Raw genomic sequence first — 24,898 nt, forward strand, 5'->3', positions numbered from 1 at the left:
CTTAGAATATAAACTCCTCAGGGTGGAAACTCCCTTAAAGTGGGTGTGTGTTTGTACAGCCCTAGCACATGTAGGTGTTAATGTAATAAATAATATTCTGCCTGTGTGTAAATATAATGTGGGGTTTGCTTCCTTACAGCACATCTCTCGCTTTGGGATCTTGCAGTAAGGTGGTCATGTTAAATTCATGATATCATGTAATTTCTCTGGCAGTAGAACATTATGTTAGGCACAGGATTTTGACTTCATTGCAGAATCCAGAAGAACAAGAAATGAAATTTTTGGTTTAATACTGTCCTGCTATCTGCAATAAGGTGCCCTGAACCTGCACCTCTGATGTCAGTGGGAGCCTTGCCATTGACTTCAGTGGGCACAGGAGCTAATTCTGAGAGTCGGAGGAACACCAGTTCCTGCAATCTACCTGTCTTTCCACATAAATGTTTTTGCACTTCCAAGTTTGTACTATGTGAAAGTTGCTTTACAGACAGATTAAATCTTTGGGGTGCTGTATAAATAACATCTTTTATTATTGTTTATATTTGTATTAGTGTGCTCTCAGTGCTGTACAGAAATGTAGTAAGAGACAATCTTTCCCCCCAAAGAGTATAGACAAGATGGACACAGTGTAGGAGAAAGGAGGAGTATTATCTTCATTTTATAGATGGAAATTGAGGCACAGAGAAGCAACATACTCATGGTAACAGAGTCTGGCAGAGCCTAGGAGTTGATCCCAATACAGGCAGTCCTCGGACTTATGGTACAATTGGTACCTGAAAAATTACGTCGTAAGTCGAAACGTCATAACTTGGAACCGCAATACACTCCATTGTGGTACCAAGCATTGTAAAGTCGAAACCAACTGTCGTAAGTCAAATCAGGGGGTCAATTCAGAAACGTCCTAAGTGCCGTTCGTCATAAGTTGAAAGTTGTAAAGTCGAGGACTGCCTGTATCCTGGAGACCCAAGGCTAGTGCCTCAACCATAAAACCACCCTTCCTTTAACATCTTTATTTAAAAAAGTAATGACACACATTTTACATCAATAAAAACTATTTGCTGCTGTGCTGAAATCTTGGATAAGTTTCACCCTGCAGGAGCGTGCTTTGGTCTAGTTAAATGTAGTTTCTAATAATAATGCAAACATATACATAACTAGAGTATTATTGGTGAGTGCCATTTTCATACAGTTGAAGATGAAATTACAATTAGCACATAAGTGCCTACAAAGATATTTAATAAAACGTATTTTTCAAATCGCTGGTGTTGTGACAGCAGATTCATGCAGTAACTGTGGTACATAATGCAGTCAGAATAGAAATAACTGACTGGTTTGTTTTCTCTGGTTTATAAGGTAACACCTGAGGACTGTAAAGAAATTGTGTCTGTATGTGCAGCTAACAATGTCATGCTTGCAGTGTGCCATGTCCTGCGGTACTATCCAGCCTCACTGAAGATAAAGGTATACTTATTGCTTTCAGTAACCAGTTGAGTCAGTAAATGGTCATTCCTGCTATGTGATATGGATATTAACTTTTGTGACCTTGACATTGGTCATGGGAGTAGGGTCAATAAATTCCTGTACTATGTGTCACATTCCTGGTACTACTGCGATTGATTGTCAGAGCATAAAAAATAATCATTTAGAATTGCAAGAAGCAGCTGTGAAAGTTGAGACCAGGACTTTAGGTGTTCGGTTACTGAGAAAATAAAGTTGTAAATGAAATTCCACAAGAATGCTCTCACTGCCACAACTTAAAAGCTCGCCCCAGGAAAACAATAGATTTAAAACTTAAACTTATTCTAATGGAGAAGTCACTGCGCCTGGCATCTGACCCCGGTCAGCAGATTCCCTCTGGACACGGGTGTCCAACAACCACTTCTGACAAACAGACTTCACCCGTGTCACAGAGGAAAGCTCACTCCTCTAAAAATATGGCAAGAAAACGGGCACCAACTTTTCCTCTTAAAGAGCCACCGAAAAAGAAATAGTCTCTGGCTTGTTCTAGGTTCTCGGTACCAACCGCACCATGGCTGAGTACATACAAAGCACCGGGGTCCTCGGGTACCACACAGACCAAGAACGCCAGTGACCACAAGCAGGCAGGCTCAGAGTCAAGAGGCAAAGAGAAGCCTACCTCCTCCACCGCAGTACCGACGGGGCTGCCTAAACATGTGGCACCGATACGCTCTCCATAGGCTACGGTGCCACCCTCAGCTCCCATAGTGCAGGGTGCTCCGACGTCAGCACAGATGTCTACGACTACAACAGCACAGTGATTATTGACCGCCTTGGTACCGAAACCATCTGTACCACACCAATTTCTTCACCAGAAGGACTTACTAATCTTGTCAACGTCGGACTCAGCACACGTTACTTCGGTGCACATGGTACCCACGCCAACTCACCTCCCCTCTGGCCCCTCCATTTTCCGGTGAAGGTGATGAGGAAAAGGGTGCTTACTCATCACGCCATTCCTCTCACATTCAAACGAGTATGGTATTAGGTCCACCTGTACAGCCCAAATATCACCACTGGGCTGACACCTAGATACGGTATGGGCAGCCATGGACGCCAGCACCTATGCCATTCCCTACATAGTGGCCCTGCTGGGACTCCTGGGGGACATACAGGAGACAATACCCTAGACCCACGAACTCTACAGAGAGAGGACTAGATCTCCCCCACCACTCTCAGTGAAATTTTTGAATAACAGGAAGAAACCCTGGAACAAGAAACTACCCCAACAACCAACATTTTCTCTTCTTCCTTAGACGAGGCCATGATGCCTCCATCACCCACAACAGCCAATGACTTCAAATACTTTCAAGAGCTGTTCAGAGGAATTGCCGATTCCCTAGAGATTCTCCGAGAGGAGGTTCTAGAGTCCCAACATAAATTACTAGACATTCTGCAAACCTCATCAAAGATTGCACTTCCTGTAAATGAAGCACTTATGGAACCAGCTAAAAATATATGGCAGACCCAAGCAACTATCCCGCCCACTTAAAAGAGAGGGGATAAAAAATATTACATCCACTCAAAGAAAATGGACTTTTTATTCTCTCACCCCACACCAAACTCCTTAGTGGTTGACGCCATCAGTGAATTGGGCAGACAACACCACTGCAGATCCACTCCCTATGACAAAGAGTGGAAAAGGTTAGACTGCTTTGGCCGCAAGGCCTGTTCATCGGCCACTTTCCAATTTCAAATTGCTAACTATGCTGCACTGATGGAAAAATATGACCATACAAATTACAGTAACTCCTCACTTAAATTCGTCCCGGTTAACATTGTTTCATTATTAGGTTGCTGATCTATTAGAGAACATACTCGTTTAAAGTCGTGCAATGTTCCGTTATAAGGTTGTTTGGCTTGCCCTGGTCCGCCCGCCTGCCTGGCATTCCAGTCGGGGCATGGGGGCTTGCCCCGCTCCGCCAGCCCAACGTTCCTACTGGGGAGTGGGGTCAGGGAGCGGGGTCAGGGCATGGGGACTTGCCCAGTTCCACCCAGGGAGTGGGGTCAAGGCGCAGGGTCTTACCCCAGTTTTCCCTCCTGGCATTCCAGCCGGGGAACAGGCAAGCCCCCGATCCCGCTCCCCGGCAGGAGTGCCAGGCGGGCAGAGTGGAGCAAGCCCCTGCACCCCGACCCCGCTATGTCCCTGCCTCAGTCAAGCTTCACAATCATCATTGATAAGTACAGTATTAAACTGTTTGTTTAAAATTATTTAAAACTTGTACTGTATATGTATACAATGTCTTTTGTCTGGTGAAAATTTTCCCCCTGGAATCTAACCCCTCTATTTACTTTAATTCTTATGGGGAAATTGGATTAACTTAACATCGTTTTGCTTAAAGTAGCATTTTTCAGGAACATAACTACAACCTTAAGCGAGGAATTACCGTACTCCAAAATGTCAGACTTTATTGAATACATACCAGAGGACAAGAGAGAACAATTCAAAGTGGTGATCACAGAGAGCCGTCTCCTAGTCAGAACTGCTTTACAGGCATCTCTAGATGTGGCAGATATGGCGGCATGTTCCACAGCTACCGCCGTAGTCATGCCTCAGGCTTCATTGCTTCACTTCTCCGGCGTCTCAAGGGAAGTACAGTCGGCTGTGGAGGATCACCCTTTTAATGGTCTGAAGTTGTTTGCCACGACGACCGACGAGTCCCTTCACACCTTGAAGGCCTCTAGGGCAACTCTTCGTTCCCTCAGGATATACACATCTGCACAGAGGAAAAAAACAGGGAAATACTATTCAACCCAGCTTGCAAGAGCTGCCCCCTACGCCCAAGAACAGAGACAATCTAATACACAAAAACGCAGACAGAGATTTCCAAGGCGTCGACCACTCCCTGCTCAATCATCAGCAACCCTCTGCAAAACAATAATTTTGAAGGTTTGGTCGAGGGCCTGAGACACCTCCCCCATTCCTCAGTGCTGACACCATTACTGACCCCCATTTTGGACACCATTTGACCCCTTTCTACTCAGCATGGAAGACCGTCACCACGGACAAATGGGTTCTAGAAATACTCAGCACAGGTTATTCAATACCATTCACCTCCATCCCCCCTACCCACTCTCCCTCCCTGTCTCTCTTCAGTGACCCCTTTCACAAACACCTTCTACGGCAAGAAGTAAACCACCTCCTACATTTGGTCGCCATGGAACCAGTACCATCATAACACGTAGGGAAGGGCTTTTATTCCCACTACTTCTTAACCTAGAAAAAGAACGGTGGGTGGAGACCTGGTCTTGACCAGTGCACAAAGAGTGGTTACTTTGAGATGACTGCCTGTGTGGCTCTGGAGTCCCTGCCTTCCTTGCCCACTATTTCAGAGTCTTGTGGTTGCTTGATTTTGTACTGAATTGAGTATGTGGGGCCTTGTCAGTGGTTGTAATTAGATGAAACGTATTTGTAAGGCTTTAGTGGACAATCAGATTTAATGACAGATTTGAGCTGTGGAAATGTGTATTATGAAAGATTATCAAATGGGCACACATATTGACTAGAAATGCATGGTTGAAATATAGGACTACAAAAATATCATATTACCTGGAAGGGTAAAGGGGGTATGGAGTTGGAACAGTTAATTCCCACTTTCAGGAAAGATACCAAGTCTTTATTTCCAAAAAAAATGCATAATGGTTACACCTGGGTAAGATCTCATTGTGATGCTTTGGGTTTCGGCCCGGCCCAGTAAGGAGTTCTGTCCTCACCTGCTTTGCACCCTTGGTGTAGCCTTGGCTCAGAGCCCTGATCCTAGTATCATGCTCACAGCACAGCAGCCTCACCCTGACTTCCACCAGCCCGGTTACTCCTTGCAGGGTGACACCACCAGCCCTTCCAGCTCCAAGATTCTCCCAAACTGGCTCCCCTGCAGTATCCAGTCCTTCTCACTGGACCCTCACAGAAGATACTCAGTTCACTGCCTCCAAAGCGACAGAACAAACAGCAGCCTGCTAGTGTAGTTGAAAGCCCACACTCGGTTGAAATGTACAGCACTGAGCTGGTTTGTAGTAAAACTAAAAATAAGTTGGTTAGCAAAGACCACAGGATTTAAGTGACTTCTAGTAAGAGGGAAAGATATGAAAAGTTACAAACAAAATAGGCTTCTAGTGACTAAATTTAACTTCAGCAAGCTACCGTCTTGGTCTGAGCAAGTTTCTCACCTATGTTCAGTTTTCAGAGACTTTCAACCCTGTTTGTTAAAAGGTTCCACTTTTCTGAGATGTACAAGAGCTCTGACATTTTGCATCTGCTCAGTAATGGGTACCCAAGATGGCTCTTTGTCCTTGCTTATATCTTCCAAAGTTCAATGGTATTGCTTCAGGTCCCAAGATCCCACTTGGAATGCAAGTCACCATGCGGTTCTCCCAGTTCTTGCAAACCCAGCTATCTATGTTTCTAATGATCAGATTCCCTATTACTATTACCTAATAACTGGAGTTTTCTCCCCGGGAGAGGTATCCTCAGTGCGAGAGGAAACCACATCATCATCTGGAAGGAGGGTCCCAACTACAGGATCTTTCCCCTCTGCTCCAGTTGGATGTTCTCCTTCCCTGGGACTTTCATCCTCCTCAACAGCACAGAGGCTGTCAGACTGGGGGTGGGATCGTTCTGCTGTGTCCTGGAAAGTCTCATCTGTGTACCTCTCTGTCTCCTTCAGCTCCGCCACCCTGGTCTCCAAAGCTCATACACGGTCTCTTAGGGCCACGAGCTCCTTGCACTGAATGTACACATACGACAGGATAGGTAACCATACATGGTGCATTGAGTGCAATAAACTGGATAGCCCCCACTCTGTTGCTGGTCTTCTGCCTGCATTTTCTTTTTACTCCTGCAGCTTTTTCCTCTGTTGTTGTTTTGTTTTTATCAGGGGGTGTTTATTGCCTTAAAGAATGTTAAGTGTATCTGGCCTCTGCCACATACACCCCCTCTAAACTCCCTCGCAAATCTTCCCTGGTGGCTGCTTGTGTTCGCTAGCTCCTCTGGTTGCTTAGAAGCTGGCTTTTTAAACCCCTGGTCTCCCTGAGTGGACCCGCCCCCCCCCCGGTTTCAGGGTTGATGGGTGCGTCAGTCCACACCTTTGCAGGACATTACGCAATCACCAGGGATTCTGCCTCTGATGCCATCTTTGGCTCCACAGTACTTTCATCTGTGACTAACCGAACTCCGAATTCCCAGCCCTCCAAGGGGGGTACTGCTCAGGAATCACCTACAGTGGAATACCCATAGGGACACTAGTCGAAGAAGAAGTTACCCTGTGCAGTAACGATGATTCTTCGAGATGTGTGTCCCTGCGGGTGCTCCGCTACCCACCCTCCTCCCCTCTACTTCGGAGTTCTTGCTATGACTCTACGGGCCGAACAGACTCTGCTACCGAAGTTCTCCGATCAGCAGCGCACGTACTCCTACAGTGGAACACCCACAGGGCCACACATCTCGAAGAACCATCGTTACTGCACAAGGTGAGTAAGTTCTTTTTTTCCCAGCTGATTCAGTTGCTTATTTGAGGTTTGGCTCTCCCCCTTCTTTATATCTCAGATGAAGTTTCTCTTCCCTGCTGGGGTGTAGCCACGGTGTCTCTTCCCCCCATTAGCTTGATAGCTTTGTTTCTTCTTCAAGTGCTTGTTCTCATCCATTCCACATTAGGTGTGCACGCGCTGCGTGCAAGAACGTCGGAAACTTTTTCCCTTAGCAGCTCCCGGTGGGCTGGCGGGGCTCCCTCCAGAGTGGCGCCACTGCGCTGTGCATATATACCCCTGCTGGCCCGACCCCCTCCAGTTCCTTCTTACCGTCCGTGGCGGCGTTGGAACAACTCTTGCTCTCGTAAGAGAAGCAATCCCTTAGCCTTAGAGTTGCATAGCTATTATCAGTTAGTTATCAGTTAGTTAGCATTTCATTGTTGTTGGACACTTAATAGATTAGGTGCTTGGAGGATTCCAGCACCTGCCCCGGGCTGCGGGGAATGCCGCAGGCCCAAGGGTGTAAGGCTTGCGCCACGTGCCGCAGGCCTATGCCAGTTAGTGACCCCCACGACGCCTGTCTACGTTGCCTGGGGGAAGTTCACCAAGCAGAGAAGTGTAAAATTTGCAAGGCCTTTAAGCCGAGAACAAAGAAAGAGAGAGACTTTCACTTAAAGTAGTTGTTGATGGAGGCCGCGTTGCAGCCATCGGGCCCGGAACGCCCGACGCCAGCCTCAGCCTCCTCGATGCAGAGCACCCCGGAGTCATCAAGAGACCCGGTAGTGGCCAAACACCGCAAGCCGTCGGCCTTGGAATGCCAAAGTAGGCCCCAGCACCGCTCATCCTCCCCGGTACGGCCCAACGCAAAACCAAAGGAGGGGCGCGGACGCTCCCCCACTATATCAGGCCCCAAATACCGGGAAGAGCGGAATGCACACCGCACCAACTTTGGCACCGGTGGCACCGGTCCAGCCATAAGTTAACTCAGTGCGGACGAAGGGCTCGAGGGCGTAATAGATCAGCCCTCCACGCCTGACACCTTTGAGGCGGCAAAAGACCTCATCGGACTGGTGGTGGCGAGCCTCCGGCACCCAGGCCCAGGGTGCTGTCAAAAGGAAAGCCAGCAATGGTGCGCCGTTCGAGGACATTGTCCAGGCACTGCTCCCGGCATTGGTCCCGGTCCTGGTCCCGATCCAGAGAGCAGCGGTACTGGTCCCTCTCCTGATCAGCAAGAAACCTGTTCATTGGCCACTTTCCAATTTCAAATTGCTAACTATGCTGTACTAATGGAAAAATATGTCCATACAAATTACAGTAACTCCTCACTTAAATTCGTCCCGGTTAACATTGTTTCGTTATTAGGTTGCTGATCTATTAGAGAACATGCTCGTTTAAACTCCTCCAATGATCGTCAACCTCCCGCCAACACAGATCGACGGCACCACCGTGGCCCTCACGCTTGGCGTCGGCGGGGTCCGGCGCCAACTCGGGCCAATACAGCTACGCACACCGGGCTCCGGACAGCAGGGAACAACAAACTGGTTGGCAACCACAATGGGGACCGCCAGGACACTGGCCCTTCTGGACGCCTTTGGCCTATCACCAGCGACAAGGTGCTCCCTCCAGGGCCAGCTACTCAGTGCAGCAGTCCTGGTCCCCGCACTGACGGTCCTCCATAAGGGAAGCTACGGTGTCCAAGCCACCCGCAGCCGTGCCGAGCGAGAGACCGGAGAGTCTGGCACCATATCCGGTGCCGCCCCAAGGCCACCGTCCCCAGTTCGAGCCGGAAGCCCCTCCCCTTGGGGAGGGGGACCAGGGAGACCAGCCGGAGGAAGCTGAGCAGCTGCTAACTTCCTCGTCATCCCCGGATGAAGCAGTAGCAGGCACGGCGGTAACAGGACCTCCGCCAGTAGACCACAAAGCCCACCAAGAGCTGCTATGTAAGGTGGCCATAACTTGGGGTTGCAAGCCGAGGAGACAGTTGAGCAGGAGGACCCCATGGTGGACATTCTGAGTCCAGAAGGTCCATCCAGAATAGCGCTTCCGCTCATTAAGACCATTCAGTCTAATTACACGACTATATGGCAGATCCCGGCATCCAGCACACCAACAGCCAAAGGTGTGTGGAGCGCAAGTACTTCGCCCCGTCAAAAGGATACGACTTCTTGTTCTGCCATCCGAGCCCATGTTCCCTTGTAGTCTCGGTGGTAAACGAGAAAGAGCGCCATGGGCAACAGGCTCCGGTCCCTAAGGCCAAGGAAGCAAAACGCCTAGACCTGTTCGGCAGGAAGGTGTATTCGTCAGGGGGCCTCCAGTTGAGGATTGCTAACCAGCAGGCCATCCTCAATAGGCATAACTTCAACTCCTGGGCGGCAGTGGGGAAGTTTAAGGACAACCTCCTGCAAGGTTCCCAACAGGAGTTCACGGCCCTGGTGGAGGAAGGCAAGGCTGTAGCGAAAACCTCCCTCCAAGCGTCCTTGGACTCGGCGGACGCAGCAGCCAGGACAATTGCGTTGGGCGTGGTCATGCGGCACTCGGCGTGGCTGCAGGAGTCAGGTCTGCCGCCTGAGGTCCAGAATTTGCTCCAGGACCTCCCCTCCGAAGGGTCCGGGCTCTTTTCGGACCAGACGGACGCAAAGCTGCATAGCCTCAAGGACTCTAGAGCTACACTCAAGTCGGTGGGTATGCACACCCCGGAGACTCAGAGGAAGCCCTTCAAGCCACAGCCTCCTCCCCAGCGCCAGTATCAGCCTCGTCCTCGACAGGAGCCTTACCGCAGACGAGGCGGAGACAACAGGAGGTGGCGCAATAATAACAACTACTCCAATAGGCCGGGCCAGAGCCAAGGCCAACCTAAATCTCAGCCGGGCCCTAAGCCAGGCTTTTGAAGGTGCGCTCGAGGACAGCGTACCAGATCAACTACCGGATCCATCCCCTTGTTCCCTCAACCGCCTGTCCTGCTTCTCCGTGCGTGGTCCAGCATTACATCGGACCGTTGGGTGTTACGCACGGTGCGAAGCGGGAACATGCTACAGTTTTCCTCCCTGCCTACTCCTCACCCCCCTTCCCCATCCCTCTTCATGGACCCTTCTCACGAGCATCTCCTAGAAAAGGAGGTTCACTCGCTCCTAGAGGCAGGAGCGGTACAGCTAATACTCTTAGACCTAAGGGGGAAAGGGTTCTACTCCCGCTACCTCCTCATCCCCAAGGCCAAAGGGGACCTTCATCCCATTCTAGACCTGCGCAGGCTAAACAAGTTCCTGGTCAAGGCCCGGTTCCGCATGGCCTCTCTGGGCACCATCATCCCTTCCCTGGATCCAGGAAACTGGTATGCTGCCCTCGACATGAAGGACGCATACTTTCATATCGCCATCCACCCAGCTCATCGCCGATTCCTGTGCTTCACCGTGAACCAGTTCGCGGTTTTACCATTTGCGTAGCTGCGGCCCCCCGGGTATTCACAAAATGCATGGCGGTAATGGCGGCATTCTTACAGAAGCAGAGGATTCGATTTTACCCGTACCTCGATGACTGGCTCCTGGCGGGTCGGTCCGAAGAGGAGGTTCGGTCCGACGTGCAGACGGCCTTGAGTCTATTCCGCAAGCTGAGGCTCCTTGTCAACATTCCCAAGTCCACTCTCGTTCCAGCGCAGAGAGTGGACTTCATAGGGGCGGTTCTAGACGCGGTACAGGCAAGGGCAAGCCTTCTGTAATCACGATTCCTGGCCATCCAGCAAGCAGTGAACTTCCTGTGCCAGTTCCCACTACAACGGCCAGATGTTCCCTGCGGCTGGTAGGCCACATGGCAGCTTGCACACATGTGGTCAAGCATGCCAGACTGAGACTCAGGATGCTGCAGGCTTGGCTCACCCGTGTATACCACCCTGGCAGGGACCCCCTAGACTTGATAGTGACAGCCCCGGGGGATGTGCTGGGCTGGTCTCCTTGATGTGGTGGCGGTCCCAGACCGTGGTTTGCGAAAACATCCCCTTTGCCGCACAACAGCCGGACTTGACGCTGGTAACAGACACGTCAGACCTCAGATGTGGGGCTCACCTGGGGGACCTCAGGACTCAGGGCTTGTGGTCGGCGCCGGAGCGATCGCTCCATATCAACATGAAGGAGCTCAGGGCGGTTCGTTTAGCATGCCAGACCTTTCACGCCTCTCTGAGTGGTCACAGCGTGATAGTTCTGACAGACAACACGACCGCCATGTTTTACATAAACATGCAGAGCAGAGCCCGTTCCTCCCCACTCTGCCACACGGCTCTCCTCCTCTGGAACTTTTGCATAGCCCATGCCATTCACCTCGAGGCGGTGTATCTCCCGGGGGAGCGGAACGAACTGGTGGACCACCTCAGCAGGTCCTACTGCATGCACAAGTGGATGCTCAGAGCAGACCTCGTGCTTTCAGTCTTCTGAAAGTGGGGGTTTCCCTGGGTGGACCTGTTTGCTACCAAGGGCAATGCTCAGTGCCCGCAATTCTGCTCGTTCCAGGGTTGCAGCCCGGGCTTAATAGCCGACGCATTCGCGATCCCGCGGGGAAGGGAATTGAAATACGCCTTTCCCCCGCTTCCTCTGGTGCACAAGGTACTGCTCAAGGTGCGCAGGGACAGGGCATCGATCATTCTCATCGCCCCGGCCTGGCCCCGCCAGCACTGGTTCACCACGCTCCTGGAGCTGTCGGTGGAGGCCCCGATAACTCTGCCCCTACATCAGGACCTCATTATGCAGGACAGAGGGCGGCTTCTCCACCTCGACCTGCAATTGTTGCATCTGACAGCATGGAAGCTATGTGGTTAAATGCTTTGGAGAGCCAGTGCTCCCTTCCTGTGCAGCAGGTTCTACTTGGTAGCAGGAAGTCCTCTACCAGGGCAACTTACTTGGCCAAGTGGAAGAGGTTCTCGTGCTGGTGTGGGCCACAACAGGTGCAGCCACTCCAGGCCCCGGTGCCGACCATTCTAGAATATCTACTGCACCTCAAGCAGCAGGGGCTGGCCCTGTCCTCGATTAAGGTGCACCTGGCGGCTATTTCCACCTTCCACCCAGGGTTTTCAGGTAGCTCAGTTTTCTCCCACCAATGGTGGGGCGATTCCTCAAAGGTCTGGAAAGGGTGTTCCCTTACACATGCCCCCCAGTCCCGCCATGGAATCTTAACTTAGTCTTTTCTAAGCTTATGGGGCCCCCGTTCGAGCCCCTAGCTACCTGCTTCCTTCTCCACCTTTCCTGGAAGGTGGCATTCCTGGTGGCTGTCACCTTGGCCAGAAGGGTATCTGAGCTGAGGGCTCTCACCTCGGAGCCACCATACACTGTTTCACAAAGACAAGGTGCAGCTCCGCCCACATCCTAAGTTCCTCCCAAAGGTGGTCTCACAATTCCATCTGGGCCAGGACATTTGTCTGCCGGTGTTTTTTCCCAAACCCCATGCGGACCCGAGGCACCGCAGCCTGCACACCCTAGATGTCCACCAAGCACTGGCATTCTACTTGGACCAAGCCCTTTCGTAAATCCACCCAACTGTTCGTGGCTGTAGCTGAGAGGTTGCGAGGCCTTCCGGTGTTGGCGCAGCAAATCTCGTCGTGGATCACGAGCTGCATTCGGGTGTGTTATGACCTCGCAGGTGTCCCAGCTCCAGCGATCATGGCCCACTCAACCAGAGCACAGGCAGCTTCTGCAGCCTTCCTGGCACAGATCCCGATCCAGGAGATCTGCAGGGCGGCCACCTGGTCATTGGTGAACACCTTCATGACCCACTACGCAGTCAACCAGCAGGCATGGGAGGACGCGGCAGTTGGCAGGGCGGTCCTCCGATCAATTGTTTCGTGACTCCTACCCTCCTCCAACAGTAAGCTTGTGATTCACCGAATGTGGAATGGATGTGAACAAGCACTCGAAGAAGAAAAAATGGTTACTTACCTTTTCCTAACTGTTGTTCTTCGAGATGTGTTGTTCACGTCCATTCCACCACCCATCCTCCTACCCCTCTGTTGGAGTTGCCGGCAAGAAGGAACTGGACGGGGTCGAGCCAGTGGGGGTATATATGCACAGCACAGTGGCGCCACTCTGGCGGGGGCCCTGCCGGGAGCCGCTAAGGGAAAAAGTTTCTGACGCTCCTGCACGCGGTGCACGCACACCTAATGTGGAATGGAAGTGAACAACACATCTTGAAGAACAACAGTTACGAAAAGGTAAGTAATAGTTTTTTATCTGATATGTACATGAATTCTCATTGTCTTTCAAAGTACTTTGGAAGTTACTGTCTAGGTGCGAAACCACATTCTTTTGTTTGTGGGGGGTAACTCCTGTTTGACCAGAAACCCATTTTAAGAATGTGGTGCGGCTCAGAAAAAATCCTGACATTTGAGAGTTCTATCGCTAGATCATGAGTGAGACTGAATTTTACTCAGAAATCACGACTCACACGATAAATTCACAAGAGTTGCCATGTCTGTTTGTGGTATCAGAAAGAGGGTTTGTGTATCTGGATAGGCAGAGCAAACTGAGTTATGTTTCCTCGCTGTCTGTTAATATAGGAGCTACTAGATGCTGGAGCAATTGGAGACATCTGCCACATACAGCATCTGGAGCCCGTAAGTGTGTGTGTCATGGTATTATCTGAGCTGTGTTATAGTAGTAAATAACACTTAGCATATATGCTATTCAGCTTCTTCTCAAGTGTGCTAGATGCAACTAAGTGCTGAATACTATTGTTCCTTTTCCTTCTTTGTTACAAAATTTAATTAGTTAAATAGGATTTGAGACAACAGACTTTATTTTACTATTTTTTAAGTCTTGTGTATTTTTTATATTCTTTATTAATCATCTATTGTGAACATAAAACAACTAGAAATATTCCTTTTTAAATGCTTTAGAAAACAAATTGCTTAATCCTCTTGTTGCCAAAACTCGGGGGTAACTATTGGAGACCTGCTGACTGCACGTCCATGACCGTTGTAATGAGAAGCACCCCTAAACAATTTTTTTGTTTTGAACTTTCTGCTGACTGTGATCCATTTTTAAAAGTATATGTGTGTGGGCGAGGGAGAATCTCTCATATTTTGTCCCATCTTATTTGGCAGATTTGATTCTCTTCTCCCCCACATGAATCTAGCTCCTTCTCACGTATCTCCTTGTTTGTACACCAACAGCATCCGTTGAATCAGCGGGAATGGGCAATATCTGGAAATAGTTTGTAGTAACTTCTAATCAGAGCTATGAAAAGGTGCTGAGAGCATTATTTTATGGGGGCCTTGCCAATGTGTTTTTTTAATTTTTCAGCAAAATGTTGGATTTTTATTTCTAAAGTTGATATCAGTCAGAAGAAATTTACTATCAGATCATCACTGTTTAAAGTTAGTGAAAACTTAAAAATTCAAGCCTTGAAATTAAATTTGATTTAAATGTCAGTAATGTTTTTTGCCCTACCGTGTCAGTTGTGGTTTAATATGTAAGAAACTAATGAGGCTTATAAATTCCAAGCAAACAAACATTGTCTTTGTTCACTATTCCTTTCTAGGAGGAATACTTCAGTTTCCAAGAACAGTGGATAAATGACACTATGTACTTTTCATGTATAGGAAGCTATGGTGTCCAAGCCTTGGGGCGGCACCGGATACGGTGGCAGATTCTCCGGTCTCTCGCTCGGCAAAATTAAAGTCACATAAATTGTGTCCCCAGTTTAAGGCATTTTTAATAAACTGGCAGGAATCAGGTGTTTAGAAAAGCAGAATTTTCCTATGATCTTTTTACATTAATAACATTCAGGAAATTAGCCTCCTTTTTTTAGTGAAAAGGATTTTAGATATTCAACAAATTCTGCTGTGACACTTAGCCAAACAAATCTGGATTGGATCATTCACAAGGAAGATGCCAAATTGTTTGTTTATACTTAAGCAGATTGGGAGGGACTATGATTTTTGTTTTGTTTCCTGGAACTCCATTTTTGGAGTTTATAGGAAGTATAAGTTGTTACCGTCTGGCCCAATACCCCTTTGTATGGACACCAGTCTGAGTGGATCCGTATACTGGCTCTCATGTGTTTCCAAGCCAGCTGGGTCTGGGTAGAGTCTCATCACCATTTCTGGGTCCTTAGGACACACTCCAAGACTTAGACCTCTTTGTGCCTTTCCTTGGGACATGGGGCATTGCTGCCCTAGACCTCAAAATCTGTGTCTGAGACCTCCTAGGCCTCACAGTTGCTTACTCATGCTCCCACTGAATTCCACTGAGGCTGTGGATGCTCTGGGTTTCTAGTTTAAGCCCTGTGCGGACAAAGGAAAGCAAGGAACACAGGCTAGCAAAGGAATTTCTTAACCTCAGAAACTTCTCTCTTGAAAGAATTCAAGAGTAATAGATCTTTTAAAACAAGAAAAGTCCTGAGCCTCCCCATCTCACCCCTTCTGGGAGTGGGGAATTTTTCAGCATTATAGGCAGGGCAGACTCTCTCCTATCCGCTTTCTCCTGCAAGTCCTCCTTGAGTTTGGTGATATTTGATCCCCTGCTCAGAGTAGCACTAGTCTCTGTCTTCCTGCCCTGTGCTTACCTGGAATGTGCTAGCTCCCATTCCCCTGTCATTCTTGTCCTCCCCACAGGCCACTGTGTAGAAAAAAACATCGTTCCATGGGGATGGACCAGCAGTTGAGAGACATTTAAGTCTGATAGGTCCAAACTGCCATCTTGATGGCTTCTCGGTAATAGTTCTTCAATGAGGCGTTAAGCAACTTTCCTGGGCAGGCCAGCTGTCTGGAAAGCAATTCAATATGTACTTGCCTTGGGCAAGTTTAGATATATCCTCAACGCATAGTACAAAATGGAGTCCGTATGATAAACATAGCCCATTTTTGTCACTGAAGTATAATGAAGAAGTTAGTGAAATGTGTGTGACATTTCAGATGGAAATATTGTTGACACAATTTAATGTATTTTGCTAAATTTTCCCTTTTTACCACAAACTTTTCACTAAGAAAAAATTGAAAATAATATAGTTTTCAAACTATCTGATATATATAAGTGGTTGAAATCTGCATTATTTACAGGATCAGTGGTCCTTACTTGTGTTTTCTGTATGTTAAGATTATGCAATATACAAATTTCAAACATGATTTTGGAGGATGCACCAAGGTGATGTTTTTCTAGCTGAAATGAATTTGGTATCTTCATTCAAGTTTCTAGTAAACAGGGGTCCATATTATAGAAGACAACCACGGTTAGCACTAATTGGTAACTTTGATAGTCTCATAGGGAAGCCAGGGATTGAAAGCCAGGGTCACTTGAGTCCCTAAAGTTCCTCCTTCCAGGTCCAGAGTAAGAAATACTCGTAGGGCATAGGGCGAGGTAAGCATGCACTACTGCTTCTCTTGCTTTACTTGTTCCTTGTAATAAGACCTCCGTGAGCCTGTCAATCTAGCACCTTCTTAGCTGTCAAGCCCCTTCTCCTTCCAGATTTGGGATGATTAATTGTTTTAAACTATAAATTATTTGTATCTATTCATTTCATTAATTACTGTTTATTTCTTGTAAGCATAGGTTGGATTCTGGCATTTTGCCCACTCGTTTGTGAGAGGAAATTGGAGGAATGAAGCAGAAAGTACATTTTCTTTGTTAGCCAAGTCCTGCCATGACATCGACCTCATTAATTTTTGGATGGGTGATAAAAGGTTTACAGCATCTTTTTTATCATATTTGTTCTAAGAATAACCATGTGCAAACACAAATAAGGGGTGCTATAGTTACACACGTTTTATGTAACTTTCCCCTTCCGAGAGACTACGGCCGTGTCTAGGCTACAGATGTTTTGCCAGTGTAGATGCAGCTTATGATGACAGAAGGAGTCTTTCTGTCGGCACCGTAACACCACTCCTCCAACGACAGTACTTATGTCATCAGAAGAACTCTTCTGTCAGTATCACTGCATCTGCATTGGAGGTTTGCTGACATAGCTGTGCTGACAAAACTTTGTAGTGTAAACCTAGCCCCAGTTACCTCTTTTCCCCTCTGCGTGTCATTGACCATCACCCTCCTAGAGAACAAGAAACCTGAACCTTCTTCTAAATGTAGATCTCCTGCAGTGATACAAAAAATGATAGATTAAATTACCTTGATTTAAATCTTGGCGTTCACATTATTTAAAGGAAAATGCTTGTAGTTGTTATTACATCCTGGCAGGAAGAATAAACCAAAGGCGGTAATCAGATTGTGGGGGAAAGTATCTATCTCGGGACATGTATGTCTCCATCACTGTAGTATCTGAATGCACTGCAAATATTAATGAATTTACCCTTACAATGCCCTTGTGAGGTAGGGTTTTTTTATATCCATTTTATGGATTTTGAACTGAGGCAAAGTCTGTGACTTTTCCAAGGTCACACAGTGAGTCTGTGTGACAGAGCTGGGAGCTCAGCCCAGATCTCCTGAGTCCAACACTAGTACGTTAGCCACAGGTCATTCTTTCTCTCCTGAAACTTAGTATTCCAAGAACGGTATAATTTCTTTTTTAAATTGAATTCTCCAGTCTGTCCAAAATCACCAACCTAGGCAAATTAGCTAACTAAACCATTATAACTTCACTGGTGAGTTAGTTGCAAGCTGGATGTAAAACTTGTATTTATCAGAAAAGGATGGAATCCTCAAAAATGAAGGAATTGGAATGACAGTGGCCCTGGGTCTGGGACTCGCTGTGTCTACTTCTGAACCAGTGCCTAAGGGCCCCAGTTCAGCAAAGAACATAAACATGTGCTTAAATGGGACTTAAGTGCTTTGTTGGACGTCACAGTGACAATTTCAAGGTGTGATAATTTTACTAATCTTCAAGGCTAGAAATATTCCTTGGAAGGTCAGCTTGTGGAAAGCGAGGCATTTCCATTTCTCAATGACATACATTATTTTTCTATCCTGACAGATTGAGATATCAGACCTTAATATCTTATTTTTATTATCCCTCTTTTATTTTTGTAAAATACTTAATTTCTGTAACATTATCTCTAAAACCACTAGAATTAGCCAAGTTGGATTACATCTTTTAAATGTTCAGATAGTCTCCGTTACTGTTGTGCAGCTCCTGTTGAAGTCATTTATCTTCACTGGTCCATAATCTTGAACAGTCTGTGAAATATCAGTTTCTAAAAATCATGCCAGAACTGAAGTGGGCGAGGGAGGAAAAGAAGATGAGAATCAGAATGATGTGATTTTTACTGTTTGATAGCTCCTCACCTCTCAGAACATCCAGTGGGACCAATGCTAACACTTTCAGGACCAGTAAATATTATCCAGCACTGATCCTGGACTAGAGGTCATAAAGAAATTGTGATCCTTGACTTAAAAGTATAAACATAGAGATGTTGTATTTGTATTCTTGGACTCATTTTAGTCCCATAACTTTTTTAGTATAGAATTAAAGACATATTTTTTCCAGTTCCTTGAAGGCAGCCCAGACAGTTATTGTTTGTAAATTCTTATAACAGAAACTGGAGACAAGAGAAAAAAATCAGAGCTCTTCTGACATCATTCCGTTGACTAGGACCCTGCTCAGTTAGAGATTTCCTGAGTAAGAAAATTATTCCCAATACTAAGACATGTCATCAGAAAAAAATCTTAGAGAAAACAGTTGCTCCACTAGTGCAACAGAAAACCATCAATTAATCGGTGTTGAAGGACTTTGAATATCTAAAAGCCCGATCTAGGTTGGATTGAAATTAGTTAGACTTCTGTAGACTTCGGAGTGTTGGATCAAGCCCAAAATGAACGGTTAAAAAAATGACCATTTTTACACTTTTTTATGTTGATATGTTTGTTTATTTATGAAAATGTCTGTTTTATTTCAGGTGCTTAAAGGTGTCATCTTTTGGCAGTCTTTCTCATTTTACTAATGAGCATAAGGTTTGTATAAATACACCTGTATGAAGGAATACTCAAAGTCTCTAGCCTTATTTCAGCAAAGCATTTAAGCATGTGTTTAAGTCACATAAGCACATGCTGTAAATCAAGTTCACACTTCTTTGCTACATTGGGGTCTATATTATCATTTAATCTCCATTTTATTTTCTTTCCAGAAAGTATGTGACCATTTTAAACATGCCTGTAGTTATCAGTAGTTTTCCTGCTTAAAAATGTGCATTTTGAAATATATAGGGAAAATGACATAAACATTCCATTCTTGTTTTGTGTTAACAGAAGCCTATTCTTACAGTAGCCAAGGCCCTGAAGCCCTAGTGAAATAACTCCGTAGTGTAGAGAGCCTAAAATGAAATAGCCCAAGCAGAAATTGCTTATGCTGTTTATTTAAATTTTTTTTTAATCTCAGTATAGTATGCATTACTTCTAAAGACACACTTAGCTAGCTCATCCTGGCTTTCCCATTGTGCCTTCCATTCCCTTTAGCACCTTCCATGCTATAAAATTGTTCCAAGCCATTTTCAGTATCTACCTCTACTTTAGATTTGGATTTTAATTTGTGTCAATAGGACTACTCACGTAAGTAAAATTACTCATGCGCATACATTTTTACCAGATTGGGCCCACAGTTTGTAGAATATTCAGATTCACAGTTTGGGACCTTGGATTTTTTTTTAAATGGAAAAACTATTGACTTTCTAATGTTAATTTAAAACATCTATTAATTGTAAGGTAACTTTTAAGAGAATAAATATTCAGCTAAATAATCTGAATTTGTTTTAAAAAATAGTCAGGACAAAAGAGTTTGTCCGCATAGGTGTTCATTCCTAACAATCATGTTTCATGTCATGATCAGTTTATAAAAATGCAAAGGCTATGTAAATGTAACAGTCTGTCTCTTTGGATTCACCAAAAAGGAAATGCAGAACCTAAAAACTACTGTTGCAGCTTTGCTTACAAAACACGAATACACTTACATTCAAAAATCAACCAACCAAAAAAACCTAAACCCAATATGAAGCTAACAAGATGTGCCTGCCATCATCCAGATTACTTTTCTTGTGTAGTGTATCCCTTTCCCCTATCCTGCATATGTTCAGTTTGTTTGCAAAGTATAAGCTCTTTGGGGCTTGAAATGTGTTTTAGCAGATTTTGGGCACTACCACAATACAAATAATAAGCAGTAAAATAATTTAAGGATCCACCAGCAACATTAATTTAGGCATCTATAAATTCTGTGTCTTTTAGTATACATATTGTTACTTAAACTGTAATATGAATCTCAGGTGTGGGTAATATCAACATTGGGCATTTCTAAGGTACCTATAATTGTGGGTATCTAAACACCATTGTAGAGTTACATGTTTAACCAGATGAATAGGAATAGATATTAGTACATCAGACATGAGCAATGAGGCTGAATTCTTGTGGCTGGTGGAGCCTTTGCATTTTCCAGATCTTGACTTTTTGTAATTATAATTGTGCAACCTCAGTGTTTCATTAACTTAGCCATTTGCACTTACTTTCTTTTTCTTTGTTTTTTAAGTGGGGGAATGGGGAAAATGCCTGTATTTAAAGTGTTAGCATTTAAATTGTCCCAGTTAGACCTTGATGGTCACACCTTGCTGAGGCAATTGTTGTTGGGTTCTCATTTTTGCTGCTTCTTTTAATTGGCTGATGACAGTTTTTTGCAAGGCTCCCTTAAAAGAGCACCTACATGCTGTTTTTATTGTGATGGTGTTTTAGGTGATGGGACCGGGCTGGGCAGAAACTCTGTTACTACTCCATTCATAGAAATTGTAATCTCAGCAGCCTGAGACCAGCTTCCCATGTGCCTGTAAGGCTGGGGCAATGAGATTATGGATTGTGGTGGTAAAAAAATGTTGACTCTAACAAAAATATTATGCCAGGTCTACACCACAAAGTTTTGTCAGCATAGTGATGCCGGTTAAGATGTAAAAAAACCACACCCCCTAGCAACATAAGCTATGCCGATAAAACTCCCAGTGCAAACACAGCTATGCCAACAGAGTTCTTCTGTCAGCATAGCTAACATCGTTCAAGGAGTGGGGTGTTCCTTTAGTGACAGAAAAACTCCTTATAGTGTCATACGCTGCATCTACACTAAGGCATAAACCTATGCTATCATAGGCTCTGTAGTGCAGACGTAGCCTTAGGCTGGGATTTTCAAAAGAGCCTAAGTGCTTTAGGCACCAAATGCCAATGACGCCAATTCAGAAATAATTTTAACTTTCTTTTTGCCCTCAAACCAAACACAGTGCTACTGTATGTCCATTTTAACTTCAAAGTTTTACTCTCTGGTCGCTTCTGCTGTATCTTCAGGAATGTGTAGATTTAATTTTGTACAATGAATATTTTATATAATTTTTTCTGCTGTCCCATACCTTAAAATGAGGGAGAAGATTTGCTCAGACTTCAAAAAAATCATTTTTGGGCAGAGATCCAAGGTTTCAACCCCAAAGGTGAATTCTTGGAAGACTGTGAAGATGTGAAAATGGGGTAAAATTAAAATTGTTTTCCAACTTTAACTACCAATTACTTGCTGCCTGAGCATCTTACTTAGTACTGTTGGCATATGCGTCTCTCGCTCCCAGGTGACAGAGGGCTAGCTGCAGCCTTTGCACTGCCGGCTCAACTGGATGGCTGTAAACCACGTTTTCTTGGGAGATGATGAGTAAGGCTGCGAGTCTGTCACCGAGGTCAGGGATGTCACGGATTCCAGAACTTTCCGTGGCCTCCGTGACTTCTGCAGCGGCTGGTGTCAGTCGTAATTTGTAGGAGTTTCATTTGAACAACCTGTGTTTTTAAATGATTTATGTAGATACCTTTATTCCTAATGGAGAAATAATAGGTAGCACTTCACATCTTCATAGCTACTTTATAAATATTATTAAATCAAGCCTCCCAACAATCCCTCTCGTTTAGAAATGTGAAAACTGCGGTGCAAAGAAGTTATGTGACTTGTTCAAACTGCCAGTCACTCACAGAGCTGAATATCCTTATTTGCAGGATACTGTAGAGTGCATATTAACAATGACCAGTGCTAACATCAGGTTATCTTGATTGTATTAATAATACAGTAAACACTGTTTTATCTGGCACTTCACCAGTCGGAAAGCACTATAAACCAGCATTTCTGATCTTCATTGAAATTCCGGTTTATAATCCAGTTGGTGTGGGGCCGGCAGGGGGTGGAGTGCGGGAGGGCGTGCAGAGCGCAGGCTCTCGGAGGGAATTTGGGCACGGGAGGATGCTTAGGGCGTGGGAAGGGGTGTGGGGTGTCAGATCCAGGGGCCTCTCACCTCGGGCAGCTCCCCGCAAGCGGTGACCTGTCCCGGCTGCTCCTAGGCGGAGGTGCGGCAGATGGCTCTGCACACTGTCTCTGCCCACATGCGCTGCCCCCACAGCTCCCATTGGACGCGGTTCCCGGCCAATGGGAGCTGCAGAGCCAGCGCTCGGGGCAGGGTGAGGGCAGTGCGCAGAGCTGCCTGCTGCATCTCTGCCCAGGAGCAGCTGGGACAGGTTGGTGCTTGCAGAGAGCCACCTGAGGTAAGCACCCCCCAGATCTGGCACCCTGAGCCCCCTCCTGCACCCAAAGTCCCTCCCAGAGCCTGCGCCCCTCATCCCCTCCTGCACCCCAATCCCCAGCCCTGCACCCCCCCCACACACACACAAACTCCCCCTCTCTTAGTTAACTGGCATTTTTCACTTACCAGCACCCCCCATTCCCCCAACATGCTGGATAAAACAGCTTTTCCCGTAGTAAGTACTTGTATAGTGTCTTTCCTCCAAGGATATCAAATCACCTTACATTTATTAGTTATACTCCTCACAACACAGTATTAGGTTAGTAGTATTATCCCTATTTTGGCCCCAAATCAGCAAAGCACTTAAGCAGGTGACTAACTTTAAGCAGTAAGTAGTTTCATGACTACTTTACAGATTGAAAACTGAGAACCTGGCTGTGTCTAGTTCAAAATCACATATTGAGTCAGTGTAAGAGGTGGTGTTCGGAAGGAGGTCTTGTGTGCCAAACACGGGACTGTGTTGCCTCCTTACCATGAGGAAGGAGGAAGGTTACTGGAAGAACAGGGGGATCTGGTTGGACTTGTCTCTGTTAAAATGTGTTTGGGCTAAATCTTCCTAATATTGCAAGAAGTGTCTTTCTGTGGATGAAAATAGATGAGTAAAATTAATAAATAATAAACTGTAAATAATGAACCATTGTAAATTTGTTTTAGCCCAAAGGAGCTGCCAGTCGGTGCTTAGACTGTTCAGTTGAACAGACCTGTCCATATTCAGCCAAGAAGATTTATCTGCAACGTGCAGAGAAGGTGAGAACAGTACTGTTTTCAAGCAACATATCTTCCAAATATTGACTACATTGATCTCAAAATGTGTTCAGTTTCCAAGCAAAAGGAACTCATCTTTTGGTTTTCATAAGATCTTGGTGACATTTTAGTGAAAGGGGTGTGATGGGTTGGATCACAGAACCCCCCCTTGGGAGCTGCCACCTGATGTGCCCAGACTACTTCTACCCCTGCTTTCCCTGCCAGCTCAGGACTCCAGCACCCTGTCTTGCTGAGCCAGACACGCCCGTCTGCTCCAACACAGATCCAGGGTCTGCTTACTAGCCCTAAAGCTGCAGACTTAACTGAAAGCAGCTAACAGAAGTGTTCTTGTCTTTAACACCCAGATGCCCAACTCCCAATGGGGTCTAAACCCAAATAAATCCGTTTTACCCTCTATAAAGCTTATGCAGGGTAAACTCATCAATTGTTTGCCCTCTATAGCACTGATAGAGAGATATGCGCAGCTGTTTGCTCCCCCAGGTTTTAATACATACTCTGAGTTAATTAATAAGTAAACAGTGATTTTATTAAATATCGAAAGTAGAATTTAGGTGGTTCCAAGTAGTAACAGACAACAAAGTAAGTCACCAAGCAAAATAAACTAAAACACGAAACTGAAAACAGATAAGATCCTCACCAGTTCCAGAATGCTCCCTTTTACAGACTAATCTCCTTTTAGCCTGGGTCCAGAAATCGCTCACACCCCCTGTACACTGTCCTTTGTTCCAGTTTCTTTCAAGTATCCTGGGGGGAGGAGAGGCTATCTCTTTAGCCAGCTGAAGATAAAATGGAGGGGTCTCCCACGGGCTTAAATAGACTTTCTTTTTGTGTGTGGAGACCCCCTCTTCTCTCCTATGCAAAGTCCAGCTCCAAGATGGAGTTTTGGAGTCACCTGGGCAAGTCACATATCCCTGCATGACTGAGTTCCTTACCAGCCCAGCCATTCCTGGGAAAGCCCAGATGTGTATTGGTGCCTCCAAGTTCATTGTTGGCTTAAGTGTTTCCAGATTGGGCACTTACTGAGATGAGTCTTTTCTCAGGAACTGACTAACTGCTTCACTACAGTCTGCTTAGAATCAAACAAGTAGGCAGCCAATATTCATAATTTGGAATACAAAAGTGATACATGCATACAAATAGGATTAATAGATTCAATAGATCATAACCTTTACAGAGATGTTACATGGCATATGCAGTATAAAACACATTCTAGTTATGTTATATATATACATTCATATGCATATTTTCATAAAGCCTTATGGGAGGTACCATCACACTTGGAACATAAAAATTACTGTATAACATCAAAACACTGAGTCATCAAGGATGATATCTTGCTTCTGGTGGCCAACACTTGATATTTTGGAAGAAACAAGAAGCCAAAACATACCTAAGCTGTTTGTTCAGTGTTCAACATGGGAAGGAGATGATTTCTTTCTGACTCCAACTTCGTATAAAAGTGAATTTTAAAAGGTTTTATAAATAAATGGGATAAAAAATTAAAGAAAAGTTAGGAGGGAGCTTCAGTAATAGATTTTAAGGCCAGATGGACCATTGTGATCATCTCGTCTGACTCATAACACGGGCATAGGACTTGCCTGAATTAATTTCTGCTTCAAGTCCAGTAGCTGTTGTTGAACTAGAGTAAATCCTTTATCA

At 45.8% G+C, this 24,898-nt stretch overlaps 1 protein-coding gene across 1 annotated transcript in view; it reads left to right on the plus strand.

Annotated features, from left to right (window-relative positions):
• LOC117884682 (uncharacterized oxidoreductase YjhC-like) overlaps positions 1–24,898 on the plus strand; it is a 70,294-nt gene that overhangs the window by 26,118 nt on the left and 19,278 nt on the right. The window contains exons 6-10 of the mRNA XM_034785269.1: positions 1,351–1,458; positions 13,511–13,567; positions 16,503–16,633; positions 18,797–18,851; positions 23,129–23,221. Coding sequence (XP_034641160.1) covers positions 1,351–1,458; positions 13,511–13,567; positions 16,503–16,633; positions 18,797–18,851; positions 23,129–23,221 — 444 coding nt within the window. The remainder of the gene's footprint in view (positions 1–1,350; positions 1,459–13,510; positions 13,568–16,502; positions 16,634–18,796; positions 18,852–23,128; positions 23,222–24,898) is intronic.

This window comes from Trachemys scripta, chromosome 11 (assembly GCF_013100865.1).
Source record: "Trachemys scripta elegans isolate TJP31775 chromosome 11, CAS_Tse_1.0, whole genome shotgun sequence".
Lineage (NCBI taxonomy): Eukaryota > Metazoa > Chordata > Testudines > Emydidae > Trachemys > Trachemys scripta.